The 16,327-nt window shown below is 42.6% G+C and overlaps 1 protein-coding gene across 1 annotated transcript in view; it reads left to right on the top strand.

Moving 5' to 3' along the window:
• msh4 (mutS homolog 4) overlaps positions 1-16,327 on the top strand; it is a 115,619-nt gene that overhangs the window by 16,576 nt on the left and 82,716 nt on the right. Inside the window, exon 6 of the mRNA XM_059647700.1 lies at positions 623-738. Within this exon, the coding sequence (XP_059503683.1) occupies positions 623-738 (116 nt within the window). The remainder of the gene's footprint in view (positions 1-622; positions 739-16,327) is intronic.

Below are 16,327 nucleotides of genomic sequence, written 5' to 3'. Positions count from 1 at the left end.
GAGCCTAGGAGTTGAAGTCCTGGAAAAGAATGATGTGGTGATTAAAATGGAGCATGCACAAGGGGGCCAGAATTGGAGGAGTGCAGAGATCCTGGAAAGTTGTTGGGGATTGGCGAAATTGCAGAGATGAACATTGAGAGGCTGTCAGGAAGAATGTTAACATTTGACATTTTATAATGGATATTAATTATGTATATGGCTTATGTATACAATTCTAATTTAAGAAATGGAATACAAAAATTTGAATGAATTAGAGCACTCGAGAATTTGGTGTTTAAAGTTAGTCTGCAATTGTTTACAAAATTGTTTGAGTCATAATTCATGATAACAAAGCATGGAGCTGGATGAACACCACAGGCAAAGCAGCATTTTAGGAGCACAAAAGCTGCTGCTTGGCCTGCTGTGTTCATTCAGCTCCACACTTTGTTATCTCGGATTCTCCAGCATCTGCAGTTCCTATTATCTCTGAGTCATACTACATTCTGACTTGTGTGGAAACATTGAGTATTTTGTTATGCTAAGTTTGATGGAAATTTTATTGGGAAGCCAAGGCGTGGTGTTGTAAATAAAATACTGATTAAAACTTGCCAGTTCTTGAATATTTTCCTTTTCCTTCTCACAGAGTGTGGCTCTCAGTACTGTTCAGAGAAAGTACTTTAATGAAACAAAGGGACTGGAATACATTGAACAGTTTTGCACACCCGAATTCAGCACTGTGCTAATGGAGATTCAGATGAAGTACGGAATTAAGTTAAGAATTAAAGGCATTTGGCCTGCACACAACACATTCTGTTTTACAGTGAGCTTTTACTAATAATTACTAATGTTTTTAAAATTTGCATTTTTGTAGTGCCTTACAGTATCTCACAACATTCCAAAGTGCTTTACAGCCTGGTTTTGTTTTGGAATGTTGTTGATACCAATAACATAGATTAAAACAAAAGAGAGAAGCAAATAGAACATAGGAATCTGGGACACACATTAAAAAGTAGGACCTCAAAGATAGTAATCTTATGATTACTAAAGAAACCCAACTAATGTCTGTAGTAGGGAATGATGTAGGAAGGAGGGATTTTGATTCTTGAGGTATTGAGACTGAATCTGGTGGAGATGAGTCCTGTAGAAGCTGAACCAGGTGCACCTCAGCAGAACCAGGCCTATATCCTTGCAAGGACATTTAAGGAGGGGTTAAGCTGGAGTGGCAGAGGGACAGAAACTTGAATGGGGGGATATATGAAGGAAACAAAAATGAAAATGAAAGATAGAAAAGTAGAAAGCAAAAATTGAAGGCAGAGGAAAGAATTAGTAGCAACAATCAGGATTAGAGTACAAAAGAAATGGGTAAAATATAAAAAAAGACAAGCCTAAAGGTACTATATTTGAATGTATGGGACATCTGCAATAAATTAGATGAATTAACAGCACAGTTAGTTGTGAATAGTTATAATATTGCAATTACATTAACCATGGCTGCGGGGTGACCAAGGCTGGGAATTGAACATCAAGCACATTCAATTATTGGGAAGGACACACATAAACAGAAAAGTGAGGCAATGTTGTTTATGAAATTGATGAAAATTGTAGAAAAGGTGAAATCATTGGAATAGTGAGGAAGAATATCGGTGCAGGAAATATTGATGTGGAATCTGTGGATGGAGCTAAGAAGCAATAAGCAATGAAAAACGTTAGTGTGAGTTATCTATAGGCCTCCAAGCAGCAGTGGATACCTAGAGGATGGCATTAAACAGGAAATTAAAGATGCATGAAAGAAGGTAGCTGGAGTATTGTGTGTGATTTTATCTGTAAACAGACTAGGCAAACCACATTGGTAGTAATACTATGGTGGATGAATTCCTGGAATATGTACAAGATTTTGTTTTAGACCAATGCGTTGAAGACCTAACTAGAGAGTAGGCTATTCCAGATTTGAGTTTCTGCAGTGAGAAAGGGTTCATTGATAATTGACATTGACAGAATGCAGAGCTGGGCTGAGAAATGGCAGATGGAGTTCAACCTGGATAAATGCAAAGTGATGCATTTTGGAAGGTCGAACTTAAATGTTGAATATAGGATTAAAGGCAGGATTCTCGGCAGTGTGGAGGAACAGCGGGATCTTGCTGTTCAAGTGCATGGCTCCCTCAAAGTTGCCACCCAGGTGGATAAGGTTGTTAAGAAAGCATATGGTGTTTTGGCTTTCATTAACAGGGGGATCGAGTTTAAGAGCCACGAGGTATGCTGCAGCTCTACAAAACCCTGGTGAGATCACACTTGGAATATTGTGTCCTGTTCTGGTCGCCCTATTATAGGAAAGATGTGGAGGCTTTGGAGAGGGTGCAAAGGAGGTTTACCAGGATGCTGCCTGGACTGGAGGGCTTGTCTTATGAGGAGAGGTTGACTGAGCTCGGACTTTTCTCTCTGGAGAGAAGGAGGAAGAGAGGTGACCTGATCGAGGTGTACAAGGTAATGAGAGGCATGGATAGAGTCGATAAACGGAGACTTTTCCCCAGGGCAGGACCGACTGCCACGAGGGGTCATAGTTTTAAGGTGTTAGGAGGAAGGTACAAAGGAGACGTCAGAGGAAGGTTCTTCACCCAGAGAGTTGTGAGCGCATGGAATAGTTTACCAGTGGTAGTTGTGGAAGCAGAGTCGTTAGTGACATTTAAGTGACTGCTGGACATGCACATGGACAGCAGTGAATTGAGGGGAATGTCGATTAGGTTATTTTATTTTTGGATTAGGATTATTCCACGGCACAACATCGTGGGCCGAAGGGCCTGTACTGTGCTGTATTTTTCTATTTTCTATAATCGTCTTGTGAGAGGTCGTTTGGGAAAAAGTGACCATAACATGATAGAATTCTTCATTGTGATGTAAACTAAACCAGACAATCTAAATTTAGGATCTAAGTACTAAATCTAAACAAACAAAACTTACCCAGGCATGAGTGGTGAGTTGGGTTTGATAGACTGAGTAACTTCATTAAAATGCATGATAGTGGATAGACAAGGTTAATCTTTAAGGAATGAATGAATGCATGCATTGCAACTCTTATACATTTGTTTTGGATGAAAGAGCGCAGTGGCTCAATCATAGTTAACAGAAGAAGTTGTACAAAATGATCAGAGGTATAGATAGAGTGGACAGCCAGAAACTTATTCCTAGGGCGGAGGTAACTATTAAGAGGGATCGTAATTTTAAAGTGAGTGGAGATAAATACAGGGGAGACATCAGATGTAGGTTCTTTACTCGGAGAGTGGTTAGGGCGTGGAATGCATTGCCAGAGAAGGTAGTGGAGTCGTCCTCATTAGGAACATTTAAGTAGCTATTAGGTAGGCGTATGGGTGATAGTGTAAGGTAGGCATAGAGGTTAGATAGACCTTAGATTTAGGGTAGAGGTTTGGCACAACATTATGGGCTGAAGGGCCTGTACTGTGCTGTACTGTTCTATGTTCTAAGTTAATTAGATCTCCTCTCTTCTAAACTCTGGAGAGTATGGGCCTAGATTACTCAGCCAGTCTTCATAAGGCAAACACTCCATCTCGACTTGTAACGTAAGTTCTGTTTTTCTGTCTTTAGGGTAAAAGTTCGTACAACATCGTGGGCCAAAGGGCCTCGACTGTGCTTTACTGTTCTATGTTCTGTGTTCTAAGAAATTGAGGATAGTATTAAATTCAGAGACGAGCACCATGCCTGAAGACTGGGTGCAGTTTAGAATTCAGCAAACGAGGACCAATACGTTAAATAAAAGGGAAAATGTTCAGTATGCAAGTTAACGTGCAAGGAAAATTAAAGCAGGTTGTAAAAGCTCCCTTAAACATGTAAAAAGAAACTATTAGTGAAGACAAATGTAGACTCCTTACAATCTAAAACTGAAGAATTGATAATGAAGTAAAGGAAATAGCACAACAATTAAACAATTACTTTATTTCTGACTTCACAAAAGAAGACACAAATAACTTGCCAAAAATGAACACAACATTTTTACTTAGTCAAATTTCATGCTGACTGTGGGATAGGTCTCTATCACTCCTCATAAGACTGAACATCTTCCCGGAGGAATTTTACCTGTGCCTGGTCCTTGGTGGAAGACCCAGTTTACATCTGGTGACAAGGAATACCATTGCATTGGATGGGTTTCTGAACCTGACAATGTCGGTAACCATGGTTGCTAAAGGCAGTCTTGCTTGAACCACCTGGCCCAGTCACAATTTAACACCTCTTTAGAACAACCCTGGGCAAGTTGAGCTGCAAGGCTTGCCATGGGGATAGGTCAGTAACAGTGTAGCAATCTGTTCCACCTCCCTTTTTCAGTCTCAGATCTACATTCCTGACTGTGTCAAATGTCACCTGTTGCTGGGAGTCCAGTCTTTCCCCATAATCTGGATGATGTGATCCAGTCTGTTGAGAAAAAGCAATTGATGTTTGCCACTATTAAACCTCCTCAACTGTATCTTGACCTTCTGCTAGACTGTCCTTCAATATCTTCTCCCAATTTGATTTGAAGGAAGGATCCCAGAGGATGATGCAATTGAACAACTTCAATTGCTCTGATACGGAAAACAGGCTCCCTGCTTAAGCTCACTTGTACTCATAAAAGCTTTTGTGTAGTTGTGCCGAGTTTCTGCTGGCCCCAAACCCTTGGCAGTACCTCAAAGATCCACTGCAGCCTTCTTTGAACATCTGCACCTCATGTTTCCAATGAGCTTTCTCATACTGATGTTCCATGACAAATGCTGCCTATTCCCTCACATTGAGGCCTATTTGTGCCACAACCAGTTCTGCATCCTCAATCCAGTCTGCAGTCATAGAGCCATATGGCACATAAACAGACTCTCTGATCTAACTTGCCCATGCCAACCAAGTTTCCCAAACTAAAATAGCCCACTTGCTTGCATATAGTCCATATCCCTCTAAGCCTTTCCTATTTATGTACCTGTCCAAATTTCTTCTAAATGTTGTAACTATATGTGCAATCCTTACTTGGTCTGAGCCATAAGTGACTTCACACCAAAAGCAATGTGAATGAAATGGCCCAGAGAGCCAGTCAGTGCAAGGTCATTTGGGGTAGGTATTTGGTCTAGGCAATGGCCAGCCAAGTTTCTTGAATGAATTTTTAAAAATCTGGAAAGAGTAGGGTGCCTCATGAAGAAAGGTTTGGACAAGCTAGATTGGTATCTGCTGCAGTCTGGAGCACTAAAAGATGACTGAAACTGAAGATCCTGAGGTGCCTTGGCTGGCTGGCTGTGGAGCTCCTCTTGTGGGAGTATTCAGAACTAGGGGTCGATGTGTAAAGGTCAAAGGTCTTCAATTTAAGACAGAGATGAAAATTTCTTTTTATTGTGGAGAGTTGAGTGTCTTTCAAACTGTCTTCCTCAAAAAAGTTGTTGGAAGTAGAGTCTTTGAATATTTTCAGGTCAGCGGTAGATAGATTCTTGATAATCAAGGGGGGATGGTGGTGAAAGGTTATCAGGGGCACATGGAAGTGTCGAGTAAGTATACCATGATCTGTTTGGAAGGAGGAGCAAGCTTGAGGGGCTGAGTGGCATTTTCCCACTTGTAAGTTTCAGTGAATTAACAAAGGAGTCAGTATGCTTTCTCCTAAAGTGTTTAGAGATTAATACATCGGAAGAGTATTGTGTGCAGTTCTGGTCACCGCATTATAAGAAGAATGTGGAAGCTTTGGAAAGGGTGCAGAGGAGATTTACAAGGATGTTGCCTGGTCTGGAGGGAAGGTCTTACAAGTAAAGGCTCAGGAACTTGAGGCTGTTTTCATTAGAGAGAAGAAGGTTGAGAGGTGGCTTAATTGAAACATATAAAATAATCAGAGGGTTAGATAGGGTGGATAGGGAAAGCCTTTTTCCTAGGATGGTGACAGCGAGCATGAGGGGGCATAGCTTTAAATTGAGGGGTGAAAGATATAGGACAGATGTCAGAGGTAGTTTCTTTACTCAGAGTAGTAAGGGAATGGAACGCTTTGCCTGCAATGGTAGTAGATTTGCCAACTTTAGGTACATTTAAGTTGTCATTGGATAAGCATATGGACGTACATGGAATAGTGTAGGTTAGATGGGCTTGAGATTGCTATGACAGGTCGGCACAACATCGAGGGCCGAAGGGCCTGTCCTGTGCTGTAATGTTCTATGTAAGAGGTGGCAGATGGGCAAACGAAAATTGTGATGCCAGATTGAAGATTCTGAAGCACTAGATGCCGACGTAATGCAAGGTTAGGAGATGAGCACTTTGTGTTGCACAGGGCTATGTTGACGCCACACGTGGAATATTGTGTGTAGTTTTGGTCTCCTTTTCTGAGGAAGGATGTTCTTGCTGTCGAGGGAATGCAGCGAAGGTTTAATAGGTTGATTTCAGGGATGTGAGACTGATGTGTGAGGAGAGATTGACGACGTTAGGATTGTATTCGTTGGAGTTCAGACAAATAAGGGGAGGAGCTCACAGAGACTTACAGAATTCTAATTGGACAAGACAGGGTAGATGCAGGGAGTATGTTCCCAATGGTGATTGTGATCAGAACTGTGGTCACAGTCTGAGGATTCAGGGTAGACAATTTAGAACGGAGATGAGAAGACATTTCTTCACCCAAAGTGTGGTGAGCAGGTGGAATTCATTACCAGAGGAAGTAATTGATGCCAAAACATTGAATGCATTCAAGAGGCAGCTAGATATGGCAGAGATAATGGGAACTGCAGATGCTGGAGAATCCAAGATAATAAAATGTGAGGCTGGATGAACACAGCAGGCCCAGCAGCATCTCAGGAGCACAAAAGCTGACGTTTCGGGCCTAGACCCTTCATCAGAGCTAGATATAGCAGTTGTAGTGAATGGGATTAAAGGTTATTGGGAGGAAGCAGGAATAAACTATTGAGTTGGACAATCAGCCATGATCGTGATGAATAGCAGAACTGGCTAGAAGGGCCGAATGACTGCCGCCTGCTCCTACCTCCTAAGTTTCTGTGTGTATGGGCTGAGGTGGTGAAATCACAGCCACAAGGGCAGATTAGGTAGAATATTGAAAGCTTCAAGGGCAAGCTGCTGAGATTAAACAAAGAGAGTAGGACAGGAACCTTGCTAAAAGTATCACCCTGGGAATTAGGAGGAAAGTATGATGGGAGTAGAATAGAGTTGAGGGTGTCTGAATCAGAATCAAAGAGCACAGGCTGAAGTTAGACCAAGAGTCTGGAAGCAACAATCTGAGTGGAAGGTTGACTCTGGAATCCCATTCATTATCAAGAAACAAAACATAAATTGCAGGAAAAACTCAGCAGGTCTTCTTAAGCTCTGAAGATGGTCACTAAACCTGAAACATTAACTCTGCTTTCTCACTGCAGATGCTGCCAGACCTGCTGAGTTTCTCCAGCAATTTCTGTTTTTGTCTCAGATTTCTAGCATCTGCGGTTCTTTGGATTTTTTCCACGAAAAAAAAATCAGACAACATGGACATGAATCAAAACATCATGAGTTTTATTTTTGTTGAACACATTCTTTTGAGGGCAAGCACTAAGAATTCAGCAGTTGACTGCAGACATTGACACTTTCTCAACGTACAAGAGGAAACATCAGCAGCGTCCCAAATATGATGGCATTTATAAACAGAATGAAAATGTCCTTGAATTGCTGGTTGCTCTCTCTCAGATTTGTTGCCCTCATCTTGCTCAGCTCACATGCTTGAACATTTCAAGATAATTGCTGAATCATTGGGTATTTTTTATCTACCCCTGAATCCATCCAACTTCCTACCCTGGGAGAAGTAGAATATCCTGACCAGCAAAAGTATTGCTTCTTTCCACCATAATGCCAAAGGAACACTCCTGAGCCTCACCCTTCTTTTAGTTTCTACTTATGCCTGAACCTTCAGTTATGTTGGGCAGCTTCATAGAACATAGAACATTACAGCATAGTGCAGGCCCTTCGGCCATCAATGTTGCGCCAACCTGTGAAACCAATCTGAAGCCCATCTAATCTACACTATTCCATTATCATCCATATGTTTATCCAGTGACCATTTAAATGCCCATAAAGTTGGCGAGTTTACTACTTTTGCAGGCAGGGCATTCCATGCCCTTACTGCTCTCTGAGTGAAGAGCCTACCTCTGACATCTGTCCCATATCAATCACCCCTCAATTCAAAGCTGTGTCTCCTCATGATAGCCATCGCCATCCAAGGAAAAAGGCTCTCACTGTCCACCCTATCTAATCTTCTAATCATCTTGTATGTCTCTATTAAGCCACCTCTTAACCTTCTCTCTAGTGAAAACAACCTCAAGTCCCTCAGCCTTTCCTTATTATACCTTTCCGCCATATCAGGCAATATCCTGGTAAATCTCATCTGCACCCTTTCCAATGCTTCCACATCCTTCCTATAATGCGGCGACCAGAACTGTATGCAATTCTCCAAGTGCCACTGCACCAGAGTTTTGGACAGCTGCAAAATGACCTCATGGCTCCGAAACACAACCTCTCTACCAATAAAACCTAACACACCGTATGCCTTCTTAACAACCTTATCAACTTAGGTGGCAACTTTCAGGGATATATGCGCGCGGACACCAAGCTCTCTTTACTCATCCCCACTACCAAGAATCTTACCATTATCCCAGAACTCTGTATTCCTGTTACTCCTTCCAAACCGAATCACCTCACACTTTTCCACATTAAACTCCATTTGCCATCTCTCAGCCCAGCTCTGCAGCTTATCTGTATCCCTCTGTAACCTGCAATATCGTTCTACACTGTCCACAACTCCATTGACTCTAGTGTCATCCGCAAATTTACTAACCCATCCTTCTACGCCCTCAGCAAGGTCATTTATAAAAATGACAAACAGCAGTGGCTCCAAAACAGATCCTTGCAGTACACCACTAGTAACTGAACTCCAGGATGAACATTTCCCATCTACCACCACCCCTCTGTCTTCTTACAGCTAGCCAATTTCTGATCCAAACCTCTAAATCACCCTCAATCCCATGCCTCCTTATTTTCTGCAATAGCCTACCTTGGGGAACATTATCAAACGCTTTACTGAAATCCATATACACCACATCAACCACTTTACGCTCATCCACCTATTTAGTCGCTTTCTCAAAGAACTCAAGATTTGTGAGGCATGACCTACCCTTCACAAAACCATGTTGACTATCCCTAATCAAATTATTCCTCTCAAGATGATTAAAAATCTTATCTCTTTTAACCTCTCCAGCATTTTACCCACAACCGAAGTAAGGCGCACTGTTCAGTAATTACCCGGGTTGTCTCTACTCCCCTTCTTGAACAAGGGGACAGCATTTGCTACCTTCCAGTCTTCTGACACTATCCCTGTAGACAATGATGACATAAAGATCAAAGCCAAAGACTCTGCGTTCTCCTCCCTAGCTTCCCAGAGAATCCTAGGATACATCCCATCTGGCCCAGAGGACTTATCTATTTCCCAGAATTGCTACACCTCTTTATGAACCTCAATCCCGTCTAGCCTAATAGCCTGTATCTCAGTATTCTCCTCAACAACATTGTCTTTTTCCTGTGTGAATACTAACAAAAAATATTCATTTAGCACCTCTCCTATCCCTTTAGACTCCACACACAACTTCCCACTACTGTCCTTGACTGGCCCTAATCTTGCTCTAGTCATTCTTTTATTCCTGACATACCTATAGAAAGCTTTTGGGTTTTCCTTGACCCTACTTGCCACAGACTTCTCACGTCCACTCCTGGCTCTTCTTAGCTCCCTCTTTAGGTCCTTCCTGGCTAACTTGTGACTCTCAAGCGCCCTCACTGAGCCTTCATGCCTCACCTTTTCATAAACCTCCTTCCTCTTGATAAGAGATTCAACTTGTCCAATAAACCACGGTTCCCTCGTCGACCACTTCCTCCCTGCCTGACAGGTACATACTAATCAAGGACACAGTAGCTGTTCCTTGAACAAGCTCCACATTTCAATTGTGACCATTCCCTGAAGTTTCCTTCCCCATCCTAAATCTTGCCTAATCATCTCATAATTGCCTTTCCCCCAGCTATACCTCTTGCCCTGTGGTATATACCTGTCCCTTTCCATCATTAAAGTAAATGTAACCAAATTGTGATCACTAGATTTTTCCCCAGAGCAGGATTGACTGCCATGAGGTGTCATAATTTTAAAGTGTTAGGAGGAAGGTATAGAGGAGACGTCAGAGGGAGGTTCTTCACCCAGAGAGTTGTGAGCGTATGGAATAGTTTACCAGTGGTAGTCGTGGAAGCAGAGTCATTAGTGACATTTAAGCGACTGCTGGACAGCAGTGAATTGAAGGAAATGTAGGTTAAGTTATTTTATTTTGGATTAGGATTATTCCACGGCACAGCATCGTGGGCCGAAGGGCCTGTACTGTGCTGTACTTTTCTATGTTCTATCACCAAAGTGCTCACCTACCTCCAAATCTAACACCTGGCCTGGTTCATTACCCAGTACCAAATCCAATTTGACTTCTCTTGTTGGTCTATCTACATACTGTGTCAGGAAACTGTCTTGCACACATTGGACAAAAACTAACCCAGCTAGAGTACTTGAACTATAGTGTTTCCAGTCAATATTTGGGAAGTTAAACCCCCCATAACAACTACCCTGTTACTTTCGCTCCTATCCAGAATCATCTTTGCAATCCTTTCCTCTACATCTATGGAACATTTTGGAGGCCTATAGGGTGGCCTGTCCTTTCCTGTTTCTAACCTCAGCCCATACTACCTCAGCAGACGAGTCCGCTTCAAATGTCCTTTCTGCCACCATAATACTGTCCTTGACTAACAATGCCACACCTTCCCCTCTCTTACCACCTTCCCTGAACTTACTGAAACATCACTTACTGTGTCTGAAACCCCAGAACCTGCAACAACTATTCCTGTCCCTGCTCTATCCATGTTTCCAAAATGGCCACAACATCGAAGTCCCAGGTACCAATCCATGCTGCAAGTTCTCCCACCTTATTCCAGATGCTCCTGGCGTTGAAGTAGACATACTTTAAACCACCTTCCTGCCAGCTGGTACACTTTTGCGACTTTGAAACCTTATTCATGACCTCATTACTCTCAACCTGCTGTACACTGAAGCTACAATTCAGGTTCCCATCCCCCTGCTGAATTAGTTTTAACCTTCCTGAAGAGCATTAGCAAATTTCCCCTCCAGGATATTGGCACCCCTCTGGTTCAGGTGTAGACCATCCCATTTGTAGAGTTCCCACCTACCCCAGAATGAGCCCCGATTATCCAGGTATCTGAGTCCTTCCCTCCTGCACCATCCCTGTAGCCATGTGTTCAACTGCTCTCTCTCCCTATTCCTTGCCTCGCTAGCACGTGGCATGGTTAACAAACCAGTGAATAGAACTCTGTTTGTTCTTGCCTCCTTCATTGACATTACCAGTTTGAACTCCACTATTCAATCCATCTGAGCCAGATGCCTTTCAACCTCTTCTGCCATAAGAACATAAGAAATAGGAGCAAAAGTAGGCCTACTGGCCCATTGAGCCTGCTCCGCTATTCAATAATATCATGGCTGATCTTTTTGTGGACTCAGCTCCACTTACCCACACACTTATCAGAACGCTTAATTCCCTTAAGAGTTCAAAAATCTATCTATCTTTGCCTTAAAAACATTCAACGAGGTAGACTCAACTGCTTCACTGGGCAGGGAATTCCACAGATTCACAGCCTTTAGGTGAGGAAGTTCCTTCTCAACTCAGTCCTAAGTTTGCTCCCCTTTATTTTGAGGCAATGACTCCTAGTTCTAGTTTCACCCTCTAGTGGAAAGAACTTCCCTGATTGTATCTAATCTATTCCCTTCATAATGTATGGATTTATTGCCACGTGTACCGAGGTACAGTGAAAAGCATTTTTTACAAGAAGTACGGACAGATCATAGTAAGCAAGGATGTACAGATCAAAACGATTTAGAGGTACCAGTTAAATTGCACACGGTGTGTGCTAGATAAGATCGCGTGAGCAAGATCAGTCATTTGAGGCTAGAGCGTCCATCGATCAGTCAAATAATGGCTGGGAAGAAGCTGTTCCTGAACCAGTTTTATATGTTTCTATAAGATCTGCCCTCATTCTTCTAAATTCCAGTGAACCATGACTTGATACTTATGCTGTTGAATCCTGCTGACTATTCCTGAAATGAAACAGAGATTTGAATGCATGAACATTTCAAAGATCAAGAAGCAAGGATTCTTTATTTCAGTGGCTTCAGGTAATTAGAAACAAGGAAGGAAATTAATTTAAAACAAGGAAGCCCTTACAGTATTTACAAGGAAAAAAGTCTATGTTTTACATTGGGCAAAGGAATCCTTTGTTCCTTCATTCAAAGTAGTCTTCTATCCCCAAGGCACCTTTTACTTCCAGAGAGTGTCCATTCAGCTGCTCCAGCTGTCATCCTTTACCATCTGTGTCTGTTGCTGGAGGTCCCAGCACAATTGCTCATGCTCACCTACGAAGCTTCTGCCCTCATTGTCTTCACCTGTTTGCTGGAGATCATAAGACCATAAGACATAGGAGTGGAAGTAAGGCCATTCGGCCCATCAAGTCCATTCCGCCATTTAAATCATGGCTGATGGGCATTTCAACTCCACTTCCCTGCACTCTCCCCGTAGCCCATGATTCCTTCTGAGATCAAGAATTTGTCGATCTCTGTCTTGAAGGCATCCAACGTCCCAGCCTCCACTGCACTTCCTGGCAATGAATTCCACAAGCCCACTACTCTCTGACTGAAGAAATGTCATCTCATTTCAGTTTTAAATTTACCCCCTCTAATTTTAAGGCTGTGCCCACAGGTCCTAGTCTCCCTGCCTAACAGAAACAACTTCCTAGCATCCACCCCTTCTATACCATACATTATCTTGTAAGTTTCTATTAGATCTCCCCTCAACCTTCTAAACTCTAATGAATACAATCCCAGGATCCTTAGCCATTCATCATACGTTAAACCTACCATTCCAGGGATCATCCATGTGAATCTCCACTGGACACGCTCCAGGGCTAGTATGTCCTTCCTGAGGTGTGGGGCCCAAATTGGACACAGTATTCTAAATGAGGCCTAACTAGAGCTTTATAAAGTCTCAGAAGCACATTGCTGCATTTATATTCCAACCCTCTTGAGATAAACGACAACATTACATTCGCTTTCTTAATTACAGACTCTACCTGCAAGTTAACCTTTCGAGAATCCCGGACCAACACTCCCAGATCCCTTTGTACTTCTGCTTTGCGAATTTTCTCACCATTTGGAAAATAGTCCATGCCTGTATTCTTTTTTCCAAAGTGCAAAAACTCACATTTATTCACATTGAATTTCATCAGCCATTTCCTGGACCACTCTCCTAAACTGTCTAGATCTTTCTGCAGCTTCCCCACCTCTTCAGTACTACCTGCCCGTCCACCTATCTTTGTATCATCGGCAAACTTCGCCAGAATGCCCCCAGTCCCTTCATCCAAATCATTAATGTATAAGATGAACAGCTGCGGCCCCAACACTGAAACCTGTGGGACATCACTCGTCACCGGTTGCCATTCCAAAAAAGAGCCTTTTATCCCAACTCTCTGCCTTCTGTCAGACAACCAATCCTCAATCCAAGCCAGTAGCTCATCTCAAACACCATGGGCCCTCACCTTGCTCAGCAGCCTCCCGTGAGGCACAGTATCAAAGGCCTTTTGGAAGTCTAGATAGATAACATCTGCTGGGTTTCCTGGTCTAACATACTTGTTACCTCTTCAAAGAATTCTAACAGGTTTGTCAGGCACGACGTCCCCTTACTAAAACTATGCTGACTTGTTCTAATCTGACCCTGCACTTGCAGGAATTTAGAAATCTCATCCTTGACAATGGATTCGAGAATTTTACCAACTACCGAGGTTAGGCTAATCGGCCTATAATTTTTCATCTTTTGCCTTGATCCTTTCTTAAACAGCGGGGTTACAACAGCAATTTTCCAATCATCTGTGACTTTCCCTGACTCCAGTGACTTTTGAAAGATCACGACCAAAGCCTCTGCTATTTCCTCAGCCACCTCCCTCAGAACTCTAGGAAGTAGCCCATCAGGGCCAGGAGATTTAAAAATTTTTAGCCCCTTTAGCTTTTCTAGCACCTTCTCTTTTGTAATGCCTACCGTACTCAACTCTGCCCCCTGGCTCTCCCTAATTGTTGGCATACTACTCATGTTTTCCACTGTGAAGACTGACGCAAAGTACTTATTAAGATCTTCAGCTATTTCCCTAACTCCCATCACTAGCCTTCCAGCATCAATTTGGAGCGGCCCAATATCTACTTTTGCGTCTCGTTTGTTTCTTATGTATTGAAAGAAGCTTTTACTATCATTTCTAATATTACTAGCTAGCCTACCTTTATATTTGATCCTCTGCTTCCGTATTGCTCTCTTTGTTATCCTCTGTTTGTTTTTGTAGCCTTCCCAATCTTCTGATTTCCCAGTGCTCTTGGCCACTTTATAGGCTGTCTCTTTTTCTTTGATATATTTCCTGACTCCCTTTGTCAGCCATGGCTGTCTAATCCCACCCCGGATAATCTCTCTTTTCTTTGGGATGAACCTCTGTATTGTGTCCTCAATCACACCCAGAAACTCCTGCCATTGTTGGTCTACTGTCTTCCCCACTAGGCTCTGCTTCCAGTCGATTTTCGTCAATTCCTCTCTCATGCCCCTGTAATTACCTTTATTTAACTGTAATACCACTACATCCGATTTTGCCTTCTCTCTTTCAAACTGCAGACTGAACTCTACCATATTATGATCGCTGCCTCCCAAGTGTTCCCTTACTTTAAGGTCTTTTGTAAAGTCTGGCACATTACATAGCACTAAGTCCAGAATAGCCTGCTCCCTTGTGGGCTCCATCACAAGCTGTTCCAAAAAGCCATCCTGCAAACATTCCATGAACTCCTTTTCATTGGACCCACTGGCAACATTATTCACCCAGTCCACCTGCATATTGAAGTCCCCCATGATCACTGTGACCTTGCCTTTCTGACATGCACTGTCTATTTCTTGGTGCATCTTGCGCCCCTGGTCCTGATCGCTGTTAGGAGGTCTGTACATAACTCCCATGATAGCTTTTTTGCCTTTGTGGTTCCTCAATTCCACCCACACAGACTCCACATCTGACCCTATGTCATTCAGTGCTGTAGATTTAATTTCATTCTTAACTAACAAGGCAACACCACCCCCTCTGCCCACCTCTCTGTCTTTTTGATATGTTGTGAATCATTGGATTAATGGTTTAATCATTGGTTTAATTGCCAGTCCTGAACTCACTGCAACCGTGTCTCTGTGATGCCTACCACATCATAATCATTCAAGAGGATTTGTGCTGTTAATTCATCTACTTTGTTGTGAATACTACGAGCATTTAGATAAAGTGCCTTGATGCTAACTTTCTTATCATTATTAAAGAGGTTGGAAATCCCAACATGTCTTATATTACATATTCTTCATTGTTTCCAATAATACAGCTGTCCCACTCTCTAACTAATGTGGTACGCACTGCCTGACAGCAGCTGGCATTTAAACACTGTTGACTCACCCATTTTTCTCCAAGGAGCACCAAGTGGCAGTCAGTTGCTTTCCCTATAAGAGACAAGCAAACCAGCAAGAATTCCCTGATTTTACCATCTGGTTGCTCATTTACAGCTGCCTTTATTGAAGACTGTACAGATCACCCAGTCTTCTCTTTTTGCCCCTGTTACAAAGTACTTCTTTCATCAAGTCTTGTCATCTGCACTAATATCTGCTCATGTCGACTTTTTTTCTAATAAAACCACCAAGAAGTAAGGGGCAGGCCATTTGACCTATTCACACCAACCTTCCAAAGAGCATCCCACCCAGACTCATCCCCCTACCCTAGATCTCCCAAAGCTAATCCAGATAGTCAGCACATCCCTTGTCACTGTATGCAATTTAGCACGGCCAATCCACTTAACATGCACATTTTTGGACTGTAGGAGGAAACCCACACAGACGCAGGGAAAATGTTCAAATTCCACATAGACAGTTGCTCAAGGGTAGAATCAAACCCAGGTCCCTGGTGCTGTGAGGCAGCATTGCTAACCACTGAGCCACAATACCATCCAAGTGCCTTGGAACTCTTCTTTTGCTGATCATTTTAAGTATTTGCATACCATTTGGGCTTATTGCCAAGATGATTGTTTCTGCAGCATTGATGAGAGTTACGCATTGGGGGCCTGTGGAATCTCTGACACAGAAGATGCCAAGTGAATTGAAGTTTCAAGTGAGCATGTCCCCTGTACCTGGAATTCTCTGAAAATATCCATTTAAATCAGAAAATTTGAAGA

Source organism: Stegostoma tigrinum, chromosome 8 (genome assembly GCF_030684315.1).
Source record: "Stegostoma tigrinum isolate sSteTig4 chromosome 8, sSteTig4.hap1, whole genome shotgun sequence".
NCBI classification, from domain to species: domain Eukaryota; kingdom Metazoa; phylum Chordata; class Chondrichthyes; order Orectolobiformes; family Stegostomatidae; genus Stegostoma; species Stegostoma tigrinum.
Note: the sequence above shows the minus strand (reverse complement) of the source record. Positions and strands in the feature narration are given on the sequence as shown.